Source organism: Triplophysa rosa, linkage group LG17 (assembly GCF_024868665.1).
Source record: "Triplophysa rosa linkage group LG17, Trosa_1v2, whole genome shotgun sequence".
In the NCBI taxonomy this organism is placed as follows: Eukaryota; Metazoa; Chordata; class Actinopteri; order Cypriniformes; family Nemacheilidae; genus Triplophysa; species Triplophysa rosa.
In genome coordinates this window covers 23290052-23310411 of record NC_079906.1, presented here as the reverse complement: position 1 = coordinate 23310411, position 20360 = coordinate 23290052, and the positions used below count along the sequence as shown (strand labels likewise).

Below are 20360 nucleotides of genomic sequence, written 5' to 3'. Positions count from 1 at the left end.
TGATTCAATAGCGAAGCATGAAAAACACAAGTGATATCGTTCAAAGGAAGACTATTTATTTAATGAATTCAATCTTTTAATGTTGTTTTGGCAACACTGGAAAGCAATCTGCTTTCAGTTCATCCAGACATTTTAAGAGCATTTTAAGTACTTAAAGCATTAGAAACATAAATTAATAAATGTAGTACAACCATATTCATTTACAACAAAAACACCTGCTTTTCACCTCCTGCATGTGCACAGCCACAACCTTCTGTAACATGAAGAACTTTATAAGTGTTAGTGGACTCTTGATAAACTCCGTACACCATCCGTCCACAGGTCCAAATGTTCTAGAACACTAAACCTGACAACAACAACAATCTCACACTGTTCAGATCTGCTGTACTGTGTAGGAGGAAAGAATCTCTTGCTTGCCGATGGAAAACTACATCAGTTCTCCGCAGCGAACAACATGACAGATAACAGAACAGTTAAAAAATGAGCATTACGTCTATTTCAGCCCTCTAGAATATCAGATCTGATCATTTCTCACTGGATATGTAATAAACACGAGTGTTTGACAAGCGAACATACATCAGGCCAATATCCAGAAGTCATGATTGTGGCATCACGTCGTGCTCATGAGTAGAAGGTGAGAACACTCTGATGGTTTCCTCGGACCAGAAGAATAGGAGGCAGATCTTTAGATAAGGTGTCCAGCCAGGCCATGTAGAGAGCGCTGGACACCGTCCCCTTTCTGGCCAGCGGCATCGTTCTGCGAACAGATCAGACAGACATCAGACCGCGTGTGCGTCACATGAAGTGTTTAATGTGTGATGAACCCTTACATGACGATCAGGTTTGCTGTGCTCGAGTGTTCCTGCAACAGCTCGTTCAATCGGATTTGACGATTAGACTAAATGAAAAGGAAAAAAGATTGAGAACCGATTTGGTTCAAGCAGGTAAGACAACATCACCCGCCTGAGAACTGCAATAATCCGTGAATAGAATATCTTTCTGAAACTGCTGAAGCTCAAATCAACCAGAAAACATCTGAAAGGTTATATTTACACCGGTGGGGTGTACAGTTTATTTTCTGTGATTGATTGAGTGTATGATGATGATGATGATGATGATGATGAGACCTTCGCTCTGTAGAGCTCGAGCTCATTATCAGTGATTCTCCAGGGTTCTTGTGTCTTCAGTCTCTCAGCATCTTCTTGCTCCATGTCATCTTCTTTCAGTCTGTACGGCTCGATCATGTTCTGAAACATCTCCTTACTGAACACACCATACAGAGACGTGTGTGTTAACTCGACTGGACATCAGAGCAGAAGATCATCTGATCAATCTAAACTTACTTGTGTTTCTTTGGCTTAATGTTGATGTCTCCGAGAACGGTGATGTCTGAAAAGTCAATCCTGAATTTACTGAGTAATGCAGCCATTCTGTAGAGGAACAGAAGCTTTAGAGTTCTATTAGCTGATGATCTCCATCATTTATTTCTGTAGTTCTACAAACACCCCACGATCTTATAAAGCTGTTGATCCCAACACTTGTGCTTAAAGGCTTAGAAATTAATCTGAATTATTTCTATGGACGAATAAAAGCTTGGTTTACGGTATTATTATTATATGAAGAGTTTGCTTCCACAATGAGATAACATTTTAACATTTTTATTGTGCATTCCAATGAATATCAATCAAACTGCTGTTGGTTTGTTTTGATTTAAGCCATAATAACTCAAAACATACAGCTAACTAACACAATAAAAACATGAATTTTGGAAAATGTTTAAAACGGAGTTATGTCATTTTGGAACCAAACTCTTCATGTATTATATTATATTTCTCACGCTCTGCGGTCGTGATCAATCCGGTTTATCTTTCCACCGATGAACACCCGGATCTTGCAGTCTCTCCATTTCTTCTTGTTGGTCAGCAGATATGGTATCAGAAGAGTCAGGCCTACAACAACATGTCAATGATTCAAAACATGCTCTTACAACAACATGATTTTATAATAAATTATCATGTTTCTTGCCAATACACGCCTTTTCTGTTACTAAACATTGTGGGCGGAGCTTAGCTGGAGGCAGAAAGATCCCCCTGACCGCATCACTGATGCTAGGTAGCACGTTTTGTTTGCTTGCTTTTTGACAATGACTAGAAAAAAATCAGATTAAACTTGAACATGTAAGGTCACTCACTGTCTAGGACCGCGATTGTTTTTGAAAAAGTGAACTTTAACGCCATGAACCTGGCCGACCTGTACGCGCTCACTCAATGGATCCAGAGATGAACTGACATGATTTCCTCCAGTTAAGTGGCCTGACATCTACACCTACCAGACAGAGAAGCCAAGCGTGTATAGTGAAGATCAACCGAGAGCGTACACATCTATAGATGCCCTCGTGTACTAACAGAGGCAAACGTTAGCAAACGCATTTACTTGAACACAAACCTGACACATAACATGAGCGTTCCCACTGTTCCCTCTCCCTTTATACTGATGCACTTGTGACGACTAAAGAAGAAGAGAGGACAAACACTTTCCTCTATGTTTAGTTTCTGGCCGATAGTTAACTGCTCATTGTATAACTAACAAAGTTAGCGAGCATACCCTATGCGTTCAAAAGTTTATGATTTAGGCATAAGTGAGATATTTTTAGACCCAAATCATAATCCACACAAACTAAAGACAGCAGTTTTTTTATTCTTAAGTGTTATGAAGTGAAACGCGAGCATGTTTGATGATGGCACTAAACAACACAACAAGATGATATTTTAAACTCCTTATGTAGCCCAATCTGTGCTGGTTTGTATTGGCCGCCTCCAGTTTCCCTTTGTTTTGCCTCCAGCTAGAGCCGCGACGCAAGCGTGACGTCGGCGACAAAGGGGTCTATACCTCCATCATCAAACAGCCACCAAACGTCAATAGTTCCTTTGTGTTGTTTCTTCTTGAACTGTTGACTGGCTGTCAGAAGTCTCTGGTCTGCTGGACTCAGATGAGCAGGACGGCTCTTTGTGTCTGATATCACAACACAGGAACACGTCAAGAGACCGAATTGATATTTATAGTTTAAGCAAGATTTCATGAAGGAATTTTAAGGAACGTGACATCATCAAAGGCTTTTAATCAGGATATTCTGAAGCATAACAGAATCTGTACCACATTAAACAGAAATCCCAGAACATGTCATGTTGTGAAGGTTAATCATCTTCTATGTCCAGGATTACAGTCACACATCTAATGGGGTGGGAGTTTATAACCGTGTGAATATTCTGAAACATGTGACCTTTGAAGATGAGAGGACTGCTCTGACAGCTGGTGGTTTTGGATGATGGTTTAGAAGAATCACTGTCAAAGTCTTTAATGTTGACGGACACCAGCAGATCCTTCATTCCGGGAGTTTTCTCATGTGTGGACAGAAATTCATCTGAAGAAGGAACGGCACGAGCTGAGCTAAAGCATTATGTGTCATATCTCAATCTAAAGGAGTGGTTCATAAAGCATCCTGACCTTGAATGTGAGAGATGTCGAGACCCTCCTTCAGTCTGAGAAGAACCAGACCATACTGCAGATCGAACGCATCACTGAAACACACACACATCAGATGACAGACGGATCTCACTTCTTCTGTTCGGGATTAGAAGCCCATTTTACACTCACTGGATGGTGTTGATGTAGGTTTCAACATCCTTCATTTCACCGTCTCTCCAGTTATTCTTAAAGCCAAATACAAGCGTGTTCGGTTTCAGCCGACCCAAACCCGTCGTCTGTGAATTCACAACAAAGCGACACTCAACACGTGACACCGATGTAACCGGGACGTTTAGAAGCACCATTGGTGATGTGCGGTGACCTGTAGGAGAAACTGAGCGCCCTGTCTGAGATCTTCAGCAAACACAGGTGTGTAGAAAGCTTTGATTTGTGTCTTCAGGAGCCAGCGCTGATAGCGCACCTGCTCGTTCATCATATCTTTATGATTCGGTCTACGGTACCCCTTTGAAAACACAAACACGTGAGTCGTTTGCACACCGGAACGCTTGGAGAAACCCTTTCTAGCGCTACTTACAGTGCGCACGTGACCGCAGATCATCAAGCCCACATTCTTGGTGAAGGCGTGCACGAGATACACCAGCGCTGGTCTGGAGTTCGGATAACCGCTCATCATGAGACACTGAGGTCTGAAGGGCGAACATAAACATGTGCTTACATTTGAAGAGTTTGCTTCCAAAATGAGATCACGCTTTCAAAAGTCATGCTTTTATTATGTAATCGTGTTTTTTTATTGCGTTTTCAACGGCAGTTTGATTGATATTAATTGGAATGCACAATAAAAAGAACATGATTTTTATCTCACTGTGGAAGCAAACTCTTCGTTTATATTTAGCGCATATCTCTGATGAATGTGTGTGTGGATGAGGTGGATCACCTGAAGTTTTTGATGTGATCTTCCACTCCGGTGAGATGAAGACAGTGAGATAAGGCTTGATTATACATCAGCGCTTGTGTAGATGAACCCCAGTTCACATCTGCAGCACAAACACTCATGTTACGGTCCTGAGCGTGTCATTCACAGCATCACACATCAGATGTGAAAACAGGTCTTTACCAGGTTTCTTATAGCTGACGTATATGTAGAGCGCCAGGACGATGACGTTAGTGAAAAGAGCGGCCCACCAGTTTATGACAAACATCACCACGCAGCACAGCACCGCTCCAGACAACGACACCCATTTGTTGTAGTATTTAAAACTGGGACGCCATCCTGTTTCAGTTCAAAACCATCACAGTCACACACCGCACCTTTCATTTCATTCACTATATACACTACATAAAAGCATCTGCTAAATGACTACATGTAAACTTTCATGTGAACGATGCAAACCAGAACTCTAGTTTGGGATTTTGGCACATTTCAAAGTTCTGCGAATGGATGAAACACTGATAATAGCACTATACGCAGGACATCTGTGTAGAACATTTAGCAGCAAAGTCTTAAAGTCTAGCGTGACCGTGATTCTTTTTATGACGGATGTGACGCTTGCCTGGAGAGTTCGCCAGCGACGCGTGAAACACAGAGAAGTTGATCAAAGCATAAGAAGCCAAGAAGAAGTTGGAGATGATGGGAGCGATGATGTTCAGCTCGGCTGAAAAACAAACGCATTCGACGGGTCAGTTTATAACACGGAGCGCAGGCGGATGGTCTGTGTGCAGTAGCGTGTGATGTACCGATCAGAATGAAGGCCAGACCGATGATGAACGTGAGCACGTACGCTCGCAGCGGCTCATTGTTTTTCCCGTAACCCTTCGCGAACACGTGCAGTCCAGGGTAGATGTTATCTCGACACAAAGCCTACGAAAACACACAGCACATAACAAACAGGACAGCATGAAAACATATACAGTTACTTTACATAAAACAATATACAGTTTATGATGACAGGAAAAGTTAAGATTTCGATCACGTTCAACGCGTGCGTACTTATCCAACAAACTCTGTTACAGTACTGTTTAGCGTGGTGACAAAATGTTTATTTGCTCTCCTACTTGCAAGTCGTTTTGGATAAAAGCGTCTGCCAAATGAATAAATGTAGATGTAAACAAACGTCAGAGATGATAAAGAGAAGTGAAGATCTCACCTGGAAGACTTTAGGAGCGCTGACCAGTGAAGCCAGTGCAGATGAGAGCGTGGCAGAGAAAATCCCAGCGGTAATGAGAGGACCAAACCCAGACACCAAACTCATCACCTCACAAAACAACAGCAATTCATCAGCTTTCATAAACATATTATTTCTCCTGAGATTCTCTCTCTCTGTCATTAGAGTTTGAGCTCAGATTGGTCTCGTCTGCAATCAAAAGTCAATATTATTGAAGATCTCAATATCAACTCAAACATTTCTCATCACATCGACTCAAATCCACATTATTACAATCTACGTACATTCATTTCACACCTCCAGACTCTTCATTTCAACTACGCACATTTTAAACTACAGTCTCATTTGATTCTCTTCACTTCTCCTAAATGAGACACAACTGAGAAAACTCCATCAAATCTCCCGAGTTATGAGCGAGAAACACCGTATGTCTCTCTGGATGTGGATTTAGTTGAACCTGCATCACATTATGACAGGACTGGGCTGTTGTGCACGTTGCTCTATTATTGCAATATCAGCTTCACAAATAAATCCACTCCAAACCGCACGAAAAAACCTCCGTGTTTGGTCACTTTCCATGTCAATCAGTCACATTCTGTGGTTCACAAATTCACCTGCCCGTTCAGCCCTAACAGACAATGGTAAACAAACTTGGCTTGGTGTACTCAAAAAGGGCTTGAACCTGAGGTTCGGCTTGAGCGCCGGTGGCCCAGTGAAATAAAAAATGACAATTCCTATTTTTTCATGAAATATCGCAGCGTTTATTGTAAATAGCTTATCAATGTGGGTCATTGTCTTTTAAAATATCATGTGCCCTCATAATCTCCATTAACTCCTCCCCTTTCATTTCAAAATGCAACATATACTACATCCAATCAATTTGTGGTGAAAAACACAAGCCACGCCCACTATTTTTCTCATTCGAAATTCTGTTTTACTCAGAAATGCATTAAAATACGGAAGTAAAAACGATCGCAACTTCTGGTTCACGGGGACTTTAACCCCCCTTGTAATCAGTGTTGGGCAAGTTACTCTAAAAAAGTAATTCATTACTAGTTACTAATGACATATTCAAAAGTGTAATTAGATGACTGTAATAATGACTCTCTCCTAGGGCTGGGCGATATGGCAAAAAAGTAAACTCGATAGTTTTTTTCTATATTGATCGATAACGATATTTATTTCGATATATATTTAATAAAAAAACTGTATTTAAAAGAATCTATTTTAAATACAGTTTATTAACAAAAGTTAACCTTTAACCAGTTAAAATTCAATTAAATGAATGCACTGTTGCAACACAGAGGATATTAGGCCATAAACAACATGTACAAGTTCATTCAGTCTCATTTTGACTCAATTGACTCGTTAAGTAAAGGGAGTGTTCATTCACTACATTCAACCAATGAAAGGGCTCCGTTATTGTGTACATTCGAACGCTATTGGCTCAGCACCTGCGCACATACATAACGCTGCAATAATGTCTTGCTCGAGTAGTGGGTTTTATTCAGTGAATTCAGTGAACCTTAAAGACATCTCACATAAACTGTAGTACATTTCTTTAATCATGCAAGCATCTTACATACAAGGGTCAATATTTTAATGTGCACACAAACTCACTTCATTACATCTCTTATCTGTACATGGCTGTGCTGGTTTGTTTCATATGCACCAGCTCATTTTAGCAGATATGTTAACGATGGATATAAAAACGTTTGTGCTTGAGTTTCAAAGTAACTCGCTTGCAATTGCGCCTCAAGTTTGTTTTGTTTAACCGGCGATTGCGAAAAAAATAAGACACTTGATAAACCGCGTGATGACAACTCTAGGTTAGTTTCACTTTTGTTTCCGCTTCCTGTCATGTTTTCCTCCTCTTGTTGAGTTTTCTTTGCCAAGTGCAGTATGAAATGGACTTTGTACTTTGACGCGCATGATAAAAGCTGCACGCTGACTGACTGTTGTTGCGTTTATTTCTGCGTTCTGTTAGACTGTAAGATTAATCCATATCGAGTCAAAATGCCAATAGCTTATCATCGTTTTTGAAATACATTCTATCTCGATTCGATATGATATCGTTTATCGGCACAGCCCTACTCTCTCCAATAAGTATTTAATTACTAATGACTTTCTATATCCTACATCAACCTTGATTAGTTCAGTGATTCAAGGACAGACGCGAAACGGCTCTTTTAATTCATTCAAATAAATCATATAAAACTACATAAAGTACTCTTATTAACTGACCAAAGTATTACAAATGTGAGAAAGGTATGTTAATGCATGCATTGTAAAGTTACACTTTGAATTGTAATGTCGATTCCACTATTGTATACATTACACAGTATTTAGTTCAATTACATCCGAAGTAACTGTAATTAAATCCCTTACTTGACTTTTTTAAGGGAAAAGTAATTCAATTACAGTTACTCATTACTTAGTAACTAGTTACACCCAACGCTGCTTGTAATGGAGCCGCACCGAGGCCAAACAAGAGCAAAGCAGGAGGAGACGGAGAGGAGGAGGGACGCCGGACGAACTGACGCTTATATACGCTCTTAATGATGAATGTTTGGGCTCCTCCCGAACCATGTTTAGAAATTCATGTCGTTGGACCCCATGTCTGGATCAACAGATTGATAGAAGGACATTTGTGTCAGATACCTGAAAGTCATTCTGAAGTCCGTACTTGCAGCCTCCCTCTTTACAGATGGAGAAATCATAACCCAGCGTACAGGCGGCGTCTGTGCAGTTCTCCAGTGAACCCACCATAGTGTCATTATCATCTCCTGTAGCGTCTCTGACGATGCAAGAGCCTGAAAACACAAAACTCCTCATATATCAGCTCTCACGTGTCAGTCAAGACCACAGACAAACTCTCTTTACCGTTCGAGATGGCCACGGCGATGTACACGACTCCCGTGATAAGGATGGCCAGCAGGGTTCCTTTAGGGATCGCAGACTGTGGATCCTGAACACGTCCAAAATCCAGCCGGAACAATCATTACTCGTTCAGAGATGGACCGAACACAACAACGAAGAGAATGAATCTCACCGTCAGGTCTCCAGAGATGTTGGCACCTGCTAAGATTCCTGTAGCAGCCGGAAAGAAGATGGCAAAGACAGAGAAGAACGTCTCTTCATCTCTGAAGTCTGGACCCATGTTCTCCATCATTATAGCAGCTGTGAAGAGAAATCAAACAGGAGAAACACTTCTCTTCTCTACACACGACAAAGGATCACAAAAGACTGGCATGAGCAAAAGAGAAAAGAGAAACGAGAGAATCCACCATTATAGCCGAAGAAGCCTTTGGGCATCTTTGATTCCATTGGAATGAAGGATCCAACGAAGTAGTTGAAAATCGCCGCCAGAAGAATGATCAACAACACAATCTGAGCCTGTGACGCAAGAGAAACACAAGTGAACACACGTGTGACACGTGAAAGAATGAAACAGATGGAGTTTACATACGGACCTTTGCTTCCCACTCCATCCCAGCCACAGAGATTCCCAACAGTAAAATAACCGTGAGCGTTCCCACGATCCTGATGTCATTGATCTCATCTGTCATGAGAGCATCTATACTCTGACACGCACACACACAGTGACGACAACGGTGTCAGAACACAACATCTGTGTGAACAACACACTCATCACGTGCCCTTCGTGTTCCACTCACATCCAGAAGTTCAACCACCGTCTCGGCGAAGCCCACCACGTACATGGCCACAGCGACGGCGTTCGCGAAGGCAAAGATCAGACCGATAGATCCTCCAAACTCTGGACCCAGACTCCTGGAGATCAGATAATACGCTCCGCCTGAAAAGAACCCCACACGCAATGACAATCATCCGACCGCACAATCACATTTACGGTTGTAATGAAATAATCCGCATGCGTTCACCTCCACGAACAAAACCGTTGGTGGCTATCGCTGACGTGGACAGACCGGTGATGGACGTCACGACTATAGCAATGAGAACGATGGCACACGACAGAGCTGCACACACACCACACCAGAACAATCACTCCACACATCTAAACCAACGGCACAACAGAATGTGACATCACGTGAGATACTGACCGATCCCGGCCTGACCCACAATCCACGACATCCTGATGAACAGCATCACGCCCCAAATGTTCAACATACATCTGACCTGCACACACAAACCTCTCAAATCATCTTCTCGATGTGTCTGCTCAACGAGCCGTGCTCCGAAACTCACCAGAACTCCTTTAATCCATCCAAACTTCACTGTTCCTCCTTTCGAGTCCGACGCTTCTTTCTGTGCCAGAGTGTCTGTGGCGGCCACGTCCTCACCGCTGGGGAAGCCCTCCTCAAACGGCTCCTGACACAACACATTCATCTCCATTAGAAAAAGAGTCACAAGTGTGTCTGTCACTGGAGCTTCAGAAGAGATTAACCCTAACCCTAACCCTAATTTTAATTTTATTTTTTTTTATTATTAGCTCAATATGAAGAGTTTGGTTCCAAAATGAGATAACACGAGTTTGAAAGAAATGTCAAAAATCATGTTTTTATATTGTGCATTCCAATGACTATCAATCAAACTGCAGTTGGTTTGTTTTGATTTAAGCCGTAATAACTCAAAGAATACAGCTAACTAACAGAGTAAAAACATGACATTTTAAAAACGGAGCCATCTCATTTTGGAACCAAACTCAAATATTGTGCGTGTGACGTGTCAGTAAACGTCAGGAGTCATACACTGAACTATTGTGACGTGAACTGCAGCGGGTCACTCAGAGGGGGTGTGTGACAGACACTATTGTCTCACAACACTGTGTGTGTGTGTGCGTGCGTGCGTGCGTGCGTGCGTGTGTGTGTGTGTGTGTGCGTGTGCGTGTGCGTGTGTGTGTGTGTGTTCTGATGTCATTAAACATTCAGTCATATGAGCAGAAACACGTGTGATGTAGGATGTGTGGGCAGAAGAAACACATATGTGCATATGATTAAACTACACGGAATCGAGAGAACAACACAACACAACACAACACCTGACATCATGAACAGGTGATACTCTTCTGATAAACTGCTTGAGATGTTTACGTTGCTTTTGCTAAAAGCGTCTTCTGACAGGACAAATGAAGTGTTTAAATGTAGGATTCTTTTTGTCATCTGCAGTAAAACACAATGTTATGTTAAACACAACGAGACCACAGAAGCACAACAGTCTCATGAAAGTCGATTTGAAGCATGAGGATGTTTTACATGTTGTCATTTTATATCATTCGTTAGCTACAATGCGGTTCTTTTCTTTCACATTTCTGTGCTGCTTAAATGTGCAAAACGACTTGAATGTGTGTGTTACTCAGGTTACGAGAGATGCACCTTGTCGAGCTCTTCGTGCAGTTCCGCGAGTGACGGTCGGATGAGTTTCTCTCCCAGCGGCGCTTCTGTCTGCCGGTAGAAGTCGATGTTCGGTACCGCGTCGATGGTGTTGTGACCGAAAGTCCGCAGGTAATATGTGTTGCTGTGAGTGTCTGAGAAATGACTGAGACCTCCAGTAGACGAGTGGAGACTGGCTTCACTTCTCACCGTGTCTCCATTCACACCCGCGTCAGGAGCTCCGTCAGACGGGCTGAGGAAGTTCACCGCCCGCAATCTGCCCTTCGACTCCTCACCGGCCGAAGAGCGCGAGCCCTCCGCCACCGGATCCACCTGAAACCTGCTCTCAGATGAGCCGGTCACCCTGAGGGCGGATTTCTGTCCGGCTGGAGGAGATGAGGGCTGATCGGACATGATGGAGATCAGGAGAACCAGAGTGCGCGCGGGTAAAAGTTCTTCTCACGCGCACCGCGCATCCATCAGCATCACCGGCGGTTTCTAATGAGTCTGAGCGTAACGACGCTGTGTCCAGTCTGAAGTGAGAGGCTGGACGTAACGACACTCGTGATCGTCCACTTGGCACCGCCTGAAAGAAGCGTTTCAACTCCAGATGCCCATTCACTGGGGTCGTGTACACGTCACGGTTTGATTCGGGTTGTTTTGTAACATAGAGAAGAATTGGAGTCATCTTCAAGGCTACACATGAAATGAATAGAAAATAAAAGTGATGTGTAGGCAGTGCGTGATTGCGCGCTGAAAATGTCGCGTTATTCTAGATGTTATATATAATGTCTTGTTCTTTTCTTTTCTTTTTGTCGTGTATGTATAAAAGCAGAAAACATCAAACTCTGTGCAGCACTGGGCACTCATTCCAGATGAAGGAGAAAACAATGGTTTTCTGTGGAGAGCAGCGACGACATTCACTGACATTAGCATATAAAACAAGAAGCTCTTTCACGCACTGAGCCCTCACAATGACAAACACACACTCAAAGAACATTGTGTTTCACACCACACAACATTGACAAAATATTGCCTTTATTTTTTTAATATGGCAATTAAACGTAAGCGTTCATCTGCCCATAACACAAGCTTATACTGTATTTCACTTTACTCTCGTTTCATCGTGATGGTTTGCAGATCGTTCCAAAGTCATTCACAGGAACCACACGCTACAGCATCAGATCAGTCCACATTCATGAGCACGTCATATATGAGCTCACATCACGTGAAAACACATCTAGACACGAAAACCTACATCTACAGTATGACATTACAACACATTCATATTATTTGCATATCTGATTATATTCAGCTACTTGTGTTCAGTGTAGTCATGGGTGAGAACTTGACAGACGTGTAGTTGTGATGCTCATGCCGACCTTTTTCACGGGCAATGAAGCGACACATTCACATTAACATCAAGCCCGGCCGTCACCGCACCGCACGCTGTTTCACAGAAAAACCCCTGAATGTCACGCATCAGACAGAGTCTCCAGGAGTTTCTGCAGATTTCTGTGGATCTGGAAGAGTCAAAAATCATTTCATGTCATCTTGATTTTCTCCTGGTAAACACTTGATTTGACATTGAAAGAAATCATCTCAGTTCTGAGAGTTCACCAGTTACTGTTCAGAGACGTCACAAACGAACCTTCTCCAACTTCAGAAGACTCGCAGAAATCACCGAGTAAATCTCTTCTGCATGTCCGACATATTCGCCTCTGAAATCACATTCAAGATGAAAACACATGTGTCGCTCATGAGAATGCAGAGAATAATGAAAGCACGCGTTGATTTCTACCCTTCATGAGGAAAGTCGGTGGAGACCAGCGAGGTGAGCCGTTCCTCCAGAGACACGATCTTAAAGGCCATGTAACATGATGACAAGAGCAGAACACAAACCCTGAGAGAAGAGAGCGCACAACAGTCACTCTCCTGAAGGAAGGTGATGGTGTGACAGGAGTGTGAGTTTATAAACTTACAGACAGAGACAGACCGACACAAGTGTGTTAAATGAGAAGGAAAGCGCTCTGGGTGTCTTCGTGACCTCCGCTGATCCTGAAGCACATGAAGCAAACGCTCAGAAGGAAATACACCAGCTTGCGTTCACATGACCGCACTCAACATCTTTTACCTTTACACCTCAGATGTCCATCGCTGGGCTGTGGCTGAGAATCCAGATCATCTTTGCGTTTAGACGTTTGCGAGTGTTTGGGGAATTCTGCCAACGTGAAGACAGAAACTCTCCTCAAGGTCTTGAGGAAAATCAAGTGCACTAAAGTGACGTCTGAACATCTTGAGATACGCACGTGGACTTTTGTCAAACTCTGGTGAGTCTGAAGCGCTGCTGTCGTCTGTGTGATGATGTGTCCGTCTGACCGGAGCGTCCAGGTCCGAGAGATCCGCTGAGAAATCCTGCAGAAGAACACCACAGCAGACATGATGTGCATAAACACACATGAAGACATGCAGACGGAGAGAGTTTGTGGATTCTCACCGTGACGGGGTGACGCCTCAGATTCTGTGCTGGAATCGGACTCTTCTCCTGTCAAACACAACATTCACTCACATCATCACTGCATAGAACACACGCACTGAAATCAATTCCTCGCAGAATTTGCCCATCAAAATCCTCCTAACAATTCAAGTACAACTTACTAACCAGAATACAGTCAATTCGACTTCTTAAATCCATTTAGTCTCAACTCAAAGTATATAAGTAAACTCAACTTTTGACAATTGAGTTGGATTTAAAACTACTCAAACAAAATGATTCAAATCTTAACAACCAAAAGTAGAAGGTTTTATTCCCAAGATGTTTATGTGTTTTAACTCAAATTTTTGGTGAAAAACAGGAACATAATTCTATGAAGTATATTTAATAGTCTACTAAGGCACATAATCATTTTTTTCAGCGAACTGAATAAGAGTTCACTGATCAACTTACAACCAGATGAGGACAAACCGACATCAAAACCTTGTACGTGGTGTCTCGAGACAGAAACGACACAAACACGTGCTGAAAAACAGCACGAGAGCGGTTAGAAGAGCACACTTCTGACTCATCGGCACATTCACAAAGTCTTGAAGGGATTTTTACTCGCTCGTGTGCTGTTGATATGACGAGTGCGTTTGGCACTAAGATGGCCGTTTTTGTTTTCTTGATGTCCGTCGCAGAAGTTACAGGAATCGCAATCTGAAGGAAAACAAAGACGATTTTAAAAATCAGAAAAATCCACGACAGCATTCAGATGTACTGCAGTTCTCTTTCACCTTTGTGTCTCTTCCAAAGACCTTCGAATGGAAACAAATCCAGTTCTGAGACACGAACAGTCTGCCCTGGTACAGAATATCTTTCTGTAAAGCACACGTGTAACCTAAACACACACACAAACACATGTTTACTGTATTGACACGCGTGCCATCGTGACATCAAACTGTGTGAACGTACTCTGTCGCAGTTCTTCATCGTCTCTTATGTCTTTGAAAACTTTGTGGTACTGGGAATTAGTGCGCAGAAACTACAAATACAATACAAGATCATTATTATTCCGTCATTATTCTGTGACCTGGAATGAGAATAAATATTGACAGCAGCTCAACCTGAAGATTCATCACATGAAGTGTTCATTTGACACACACCTGATGCGACTGCGGTTTTCTGCGTTCACACTTTAATTCAGAGTCACTCTGGACCTGCAGAAGCAGCGAAGGATCTAAAGTCTTGGATCTGAAACACAGACACACGTGTGTTTGGAGTGAATCATACCAGTTGGTGATTGAGTGAACACATGATTCATTTGAATCCACACCTGACGAGGGCTGCTTTTCTTCTCCTGGCAGCGACGTCGCTCTCAGCGTCCAGAGAAATGAAAGTGTCCGGTCGTGTCATACTGTTGCCTTCATCTTCTTCATCATATTCAGCATATTCCCTTAAAAACACACGTGTAGAACCACAGCGGCTGTATGAACAAACACTCTTTAAAGTAAAAAAGCGTTTCATGAAACTATGAAAACATCAACGCGTTTGACCAACATCACCTCAAATAAAAAGCAGTGAAGAAAGTCAGAAATATATGAGCGAGGTAAATACAAACAGTCGGCAATGAGACACACATCTGACGTTACCTTAAAACAAAGATGAAGATATCCACACAACTGTACAAACATCTAAGACTGTTCTTTTAGAAACTTGTGTCTATTTCTGTTGGTTAATTTTACCTCGAGATCATCTGTAGCGTCTCACCTGAAGACTTACCTGAGCTCTTTATATTCTACCTGTATCTATTACACACACACACACACAGCATTTCATGTGAGCTGGTGTGGTTGTGTTACTGAAACAAGAGTCTCTCAGCACGCACACGCACACACACACACACGCACACACACACAATGTCACGCAGGAAAAACAGGCAATTCTTTAACTCAAACTTTAACAGCAAATGTGTTCAGAAAGTGTGTGAACGTGTTGTTTTTCCCATTTGGATGTGTTTGATTGTCCGTGGTGGTTTTGGTTGTTTGTGTTTGCCAACAGACAATACAAAGTCCTTTCAGCACATTGTGCAAACACACTTGCTCTCTGTCTCTACAAGATATTACACAATATTAGAAAAAAAGATATATTAATAAACACAGCACACTAAATGACATCAAATGACATCAGCTTTTTCTGTTTTTCAGTGAACGGTGGTAAAAGCTCGAGCGTACCGTAGTAAGAGCGGCGCGTCTGTGAGCTGTTGGTGTGGCGGTACAGAACACATGGGTCGAGCTTCATCTCTTCTGCTTTTACGCTGAACTGAACCTTCAGATGAGAAATGTTTGTCCATCAGAATGTTTCTGTGATGTTCCTCTCACCTGATCTCATCTGATCTCATCGCTGCATGCTCAGAGTTTCTGACCTACAATCTCTCTGTTAATGAATCATCTGCTGACTGATGGAGTTTAGAAAGTAAACAAAAACAAACATGATCAATAGACATTATTTACAGAGGGTGAGATTATGGTTACATTCATGCATAGATTTTGCTTAAAATTTAAAAACATTTATAATTATCTACAACTTTTATAATTATCTAAAGATTTAAAATCGTGAGAAACATTCTGTCACAGTTTAAAGGAGCAGTTCACCTTCAAAATGAAAATTCTGTCATCATTTACTCGCCCTCTTTCCATTTCGAACCTTTATGACTTCTGCAGAACACAAAAGAAGATATTTTGAAGAAGGTTGTTAACAGCCCTTCATTCACTTGCATTGGTTACAATAGAAGTGAATGGTGGGCTGTGCTGTTCTGTTACCAACATTTTCCAAAATATCTTCTATTGTGTTCTGCGGAAGGAAGGAAGTCATAAAGGTTTGAAATGGAAAGAGGGTGAGTAAATCATGACGGAACTGCTCCTTTAAATACGTTTCTACTTTTAGTAGTTACTTTATTACTTTATTTAAGTTAAATAATGGTTTTAAGAGTCGGTTCAATACTTATTTGAGGATCAAGTAATATTGATTTTACATTTATATAGGAGTAAATTACGTCAGTAAATGATATTTACTCAAGGCTGTAAGAATGGAGATGTAGTGACAGACTCCTCCACTAGAGGTCGCGCGCGTCTCTCTCTCTGCCGCTTCAGCGCATCATCATCGCGCGACATTACACCAACTGAACTTTAGACCACCCAAAGAACGAATACGCTTGACATTGTGAGTAGTTACTTTTTTCTGCATAGATTAAGAAATAAAAAGCATTTTACATTACGTGTGACGTCACGTAATCCTCGGTTATTGATAAACATGAGGCGACGTGTGTTACTTTTACTGTCCTTATAACGTTAGACAAGTTATATCATGTCCATTTTTGTGTAATGTGTTATATTTATATTAGGTGTGCGTAAATACAAAACGTACAGTAAGACGTTAAATTGTACTTGCATGATTTCTTGTATTTTTAAGTATCTGATGTGTCAAACTCCCAAAAGAACGAACATCATAACGCTGAAAAAAACTCTGTCCGCTGGTGAAGTACACAGTGTTGTTCCATCCGAATGTGTAGAGGATGAGCGGCATTGAAGCTGAGCTGGTGAAAGAGTTTCTGGACCGTTCATCCAGAGGAGACGTGGAGAAGGTTTGTGTCATGATGTCTCAGTCCAGTGAGCTGATGGACCAGAGAGGAGAGACGGGCTGGACCGCACTGATGCTCGCCGCCAGACACGGACACTATGAGCTGATCAAACTCTTACTGTCTAAAGGGTGACACTGAAGCACACTGTATGTAACCACATGATCGGATCGTTTAATAACACCATCATCTGTTACAGGTGTGACACAACCGCAACAAACAGGTCAGGTCAGACGGCTCGAGACGTGGCTCTGTTTTGGGGTCACAGACACATCGCCCGTTTGTTGTCCAGCAGCTGGGACGGCGACGTTCATCGCGTTCTGCCTGAAAGAGAGACTGAAGAGCCGGATATCTACTTTAACAGAGACATTCTCAACAGAATGAGCGAGAAACGCACAGACTCCGAGTGGCTCGCTGCGCAGCGATCTTCTGCACGCAGCGTTTTCATTCTCTTTCACAATCTGAATCCTCTGGTGTCGCCGCGAGCAGAAGACGCGAGCGAGGGCGAGCCAAACGTGAGACTGTGCAAGCTCAGAGCCGGCTCTGTGGAGGAGCTGTTGAGACAGAGCGATACCGTGGTGGTTTTCTTGGGGGCTGAGAAGCAAGAGAGACGCGTGGAGACCGAGGGAGACGAGCTGGTCACCTGGTTCGCTCTGAACACCCAAGACGATCCCACGAAACTCATGGAAGCAAAAGATCCGAACGCTTTCTTTCTGAAGGGGCCGATGCCCGGACTCCTGCTGCTCGGTGACAGCGACGCAGGTGAGATTCTGTGTCACAGTGTGTGTCTCTAAAGGATGAACACGAGTCACCCTAGCAACCACTCAGAACACCTTAGCAACGGCATGTCTCTTTACTATCAGTCACACACGCATGAACAGTGTGCGATAATGATTTTTACACACACAGGTGTCATCGCTCAAGCGCGCTCCGTCCTCGCGTGGCACAGCACATACAGCTTTTGCCCGACGTGTGGAAGCAAAACCCAAGTAGAAGAGGGAGGCTACAAGAGGACCTGTTTGAGAGCAGGCTGCAGAAGTCTCCAGGGCGTCCACAACACCTGCTATCCCAGAGTTGGCAAGTAAACGCTCGATTAGTGCTCGGCCGGCGAGCCTCCAGAGAACACGATCTCTCACACTCGTCTCATCTGTCCGCTCCCGCAGATCCTGTGGTGATCATGTTAGTGATCCACGCCGACGGGAATCAGTGTCTGCTGGGACGCAAGAAGAGTTTTCCTTCCGGAATGTTCTCGTGTCTCGCTGGATTTATCGAAGCAGGTATCTCACGCCCGCTTGAGTCAAGCGCGCTTATAAATGTCGACAGATTAAATATCAACACTGGAGTCTCTTTTCTGAGCCAATGACTCGTGAGCAACATTTCGCAGCTATATCTTTATATTGCCTTTCAAAAAAACAAAAACGTGACTCGATTCTGATGCAGTGACATTTAGATGTCAGCTAAAAATAAAACTGAGAGGAGTCGTTCACCTTCAACACGAACATGCGGTCATCTTTTCCTCTGGGGCTTTCTTTCCTCTGCAAAACACAAGAGAAGATTTTTTTTTTAAAAGGCGTCGGTCCCCATTGACTTCTATTGTGTGGACACAAAACCAACGCAAGTCGATGGGGACTGACGCTTTTCTGTTAGCAACATTTTTCAAAATCTCTTCTTTTGTGTTGTGCAGAAGTCAAACAGATTTTTGGGGGTGAACTGTCCCTTTAAATGTTCCGATGTTGCGTGTGTCAGGGGAGACGGTTGAAGCTGCCGTGAGGAGAGAGGTTCTGGAGGAGAGCGGTGTTCTGGTGGGTCCGGTTCAGTACCAGACGTGTCAGGCGTGGCCGATGCCGTCCTGTCTGATGATTGGCTGCCACTGCGTTGCTCTGACGAGTGACGTCAAAGTGGATCAAAATGAAATCGAAGAAGCTCGCTGGTTCACACGAGAACAGGTGCCATTCTTTATTTACACATTGATGGATGTGGTCTGATGATTCTGGTCGTAATGTTCTCTGTTGTTCAGGTGATCGGCGCGCTGGTCAAAGACAAACATGCCGTGTTCAACTTTCCACCCAAACAAGCCATCGCTCACTATCTGATCAAACACTGGATGGGCTTTAACGCTAACCTCTGAAGGCATGGATTTCATAAACCATACAGCGTTCCGTTGAACTGCAGTTTCTACAGTATAGAAATGATTTCAAAATGAAAATAAAACCTTTTATTTCTTAACAGATTTATGTGCCATGTATTTAGAATAACGAATCTGTGTGAATCTGAACGTCTGTAGTGAATTTGTCATTTGTCTTCAATATCATTTAAGATGATTGCAAACGCTGTGGTTTATAAAATAACATAATCCAGATTATCAGCAGTTATGACGGGTAAATCCACTGGACTGGAGGGACTGACGCTGTTCTCTTCATCATCTGAAGTCTGATCCTTCACATCTTCAGCTGAAGACACGCGACGCTCCACTCGGATGACGTTCTTCTCGCTCTGCTGGTCAATGGTGAAAACCGTTTCCAGCCTCAGCACACAAACCTTGCTGTTAGCCTAGATAAGAAACGGATAGAAACACGGCATATTACTGCAGATAATACTGTAAATATAAGACAAACAGAAAGATGGAATCATCTAAACCTGAGGTGGAGCGTTGAGGAGCCAGTGTCCTATCAGACTGTAACCTGGGTCAGCAACGTCTGAGCAGAAATATTCTTTACACCTGTGTGTGCGTGAGCCAACAACAACCACCGTCAACGTTGAAATCATCACATTCCTCACATGAGATCTTATGACGTCAGTGCTTACGCTGTCTTTATTAAAACTGAGAAGATCCCAAAGCCGAGAACCAGGAGAACCAGTGGAACACAACATGTTATGATGTCATCATAATCTGTCAAATAAATACAGTTCATGTCCTGAATGCTAACAGCACAGTGTTCAAATGTGAGATTCACGTGAGTTTATGTGTGAGGAACAAACATTATTTAATACAAACATCATGTTTAAATGAGAAAGTGTGATGGTGCATGTGTGTTTTTACCTAGAAGAGGTGTGTTAACATCTAAACTGGCCTTTGAAACATTCCCACTGGTTGTTTGTCCATGAATATAAAGAGTGTATTGGGTGTTTGGCTGAAGATTATTGAATGAGTTCTGCTCTTTATGTGGAAACACTGTGAGATCTGATAGAGAGAGAGAGACACTGAGTCAGAAAGAGTGAGTGTGTGTGAGAGAGAGAGAGTGAGAGAG

General features: G+C 42.7%; 4 protein-coding genes across 15 annotated transcripts; 1 reads left to right on the top strand and 3 right to left on the bottom strand.

The window, feature by feature from the left end:
- Positions 1 to 34: 34 nt before the first annotated feature.
- LOC130567573 (solute carrier family 12 member 2-like) lies at positions 35 to 11614 on the bottom strand. Its single transcript, XM_057355740.1, has 26 exons — positions 11003 to 11614; positions 9876 to 9998; positions 9731 to 9806; positions 9551 to 9646; positions 9326 to 9465; positions 9122 to 9232; positions 8936 to 9044; positions 8701 to 8828; positions 8532 to 8616; positions 8310 to 8461; positions 5631 to 5738; positions 5221 to 5344; positions 5037 to 5138; positions 4601 to 4756; positions 4421 to 4520; positions 4061 to 4172; positions 3848 to 3988; positions 3655 to 3761; positions 3505 to 3578; positions 3281 to 3421; positions 2890 to 3012; positions 1838 to 1949; positions 1344 to 1430; positions 1128 to 1263; positions 831 to 898; positions 35 to 757 (listed from the first exon to the last, which is right to left on the bottom strand). The coding sequence occupies exons 1-26, from the start codon at positions 11411 to 11413 to the stop codon at positions 622 to 624; spliced, it is 3258 nt and encodes a 1085-aa protein (XP_057211723.1). The 5' UTR covers positions 11414 to 11614; the 3' UTR covers positions 35 to 621.
- A 95-nt stretch (positions 11615 to 11709) lies between these two features.
- LOC130567580 (GRAM domain-containing protein 2B) lies at positions 11710 to 16662 on the bottom strand. 7 transcript variants are annotated; one of them, XM_057355761.1, is made up of 15 exons: positions 16550 to 16657; positions 15710 to 15933; positions 14812 to 14931; positions 14642 to 14729; positions 14451 to 14520; positions 14273 to 14376; positions 14100 to 14195; positions 13947 to 14018; positions 13497 to 13544; positions 13309 to 13414; positions 13134 to 13220; positions 12982 to 13057; positions 12801 to 12902; positions 12651 to 12720; positions 11710 to 12522 (listed from the first exon to the last, which is right to left on the bottom strand). In XM_057355761.1, the coding sequence occupies exons 2-15, from the start codon at positions 15826 to 15828 to the stop codon at positions 12475 to 12477; spliced, it is 1206 nt and encodes a 401-aa protein (XP_057211744.1). In that variant the 5' UTR covers positions 15829 to 15933; positions 16550 to 16657; the 3' UTR covers positions 11710 to 12474. The 7 variants fall into 7 exon arrangements, with proteins under 7 accessions (XP_057211744.1, XP_057211745.1, XP_057211741.1 ...); XM_057355762.1 differs by having other exon boundaries at positions 13497 to 13541; XM_057355758.1 differs by having other exon boundaries at positions 13947 to 14195; positions 15710 to 15803; positions 15901 to 15933.
- nudt12 (nudix (nucleoside diphosphate linked moiety X)-type motif 12) lies at positions 16629 to 19255 on the top strand. 4 transcript variants are annotated; one of them, XM_057355752.1, is made up of 7 exons: positions 16629 to 16697; positions 16973 to 17243; positions 17312 to 17874; positions 18022 to 18189; positions 18276 to 18389; positions 18859 to 19058; positions 19130 to 19255. In XM_057355752.1, the coding sequence occupies exons 2-7, from the start codon at positions 17050 to 17052 to the stop codon at positions 19238 to 19240; spliced, it is 1350 nt and encodes a 449-aa protein (XP_057211735.1). In that variant the 5' UTR covers positions 16629 to 16697; positions 16973 to 17049; the 3' UTR covers positions 19241 to 19255. The 4 variants fall into 4 exon arrangements, with proteins under 4 accessions (XP_057211735.1, XP_057211736.1, XP_057211734.1 ...); XM_057355753.1 differs by having other exon boundaries at positions 16631 to 16697; positions 17047 to 17243; XM_057355751.1 differs by having other exon boundaries at positions 16633 to 16697; positions 16947 to 17243.
- A 194-nt stretch (positions 19256 to 19449) lies between these two features.
- On the bottom strand, positions 19450 to 20353 carry LOC130567584 (uncharacterized). 3 transcript variants are annotated; one of them, XM_057355769.1, is made up of 3 exons: positions 19918 to 20024; positions 19750 to 19831; positions 19450 to 19662 (listed from the first exon to the last, which is right to left on the bottom strand). In XM_057355769.1, exons 1-3 carry the CDS (start codon positions 20022 to 20024, stop codon positions 19450 to 19452), a joined length of 402 nt encoding a protein of 133 aa, XP_057211752.1. The 3 variants fall into 3 exon arrangements, 2 of the variants coding, with proteins under 2 accessions (XP_057211752.1, XP_057211750.1); XR_008964614.1 differs by lacking the exon at positions 19450 to 19662 and adding an exon at positions 20153 to 20353 and having other exon boundaries at positions 19728 to 19831; positions 19918 to 20002; XM_057355767.1 differs by having other exon boundaries at positions 19750 to 19983.
- Positions 20354 to 20360: the final 7 nt, after the last annotated feature.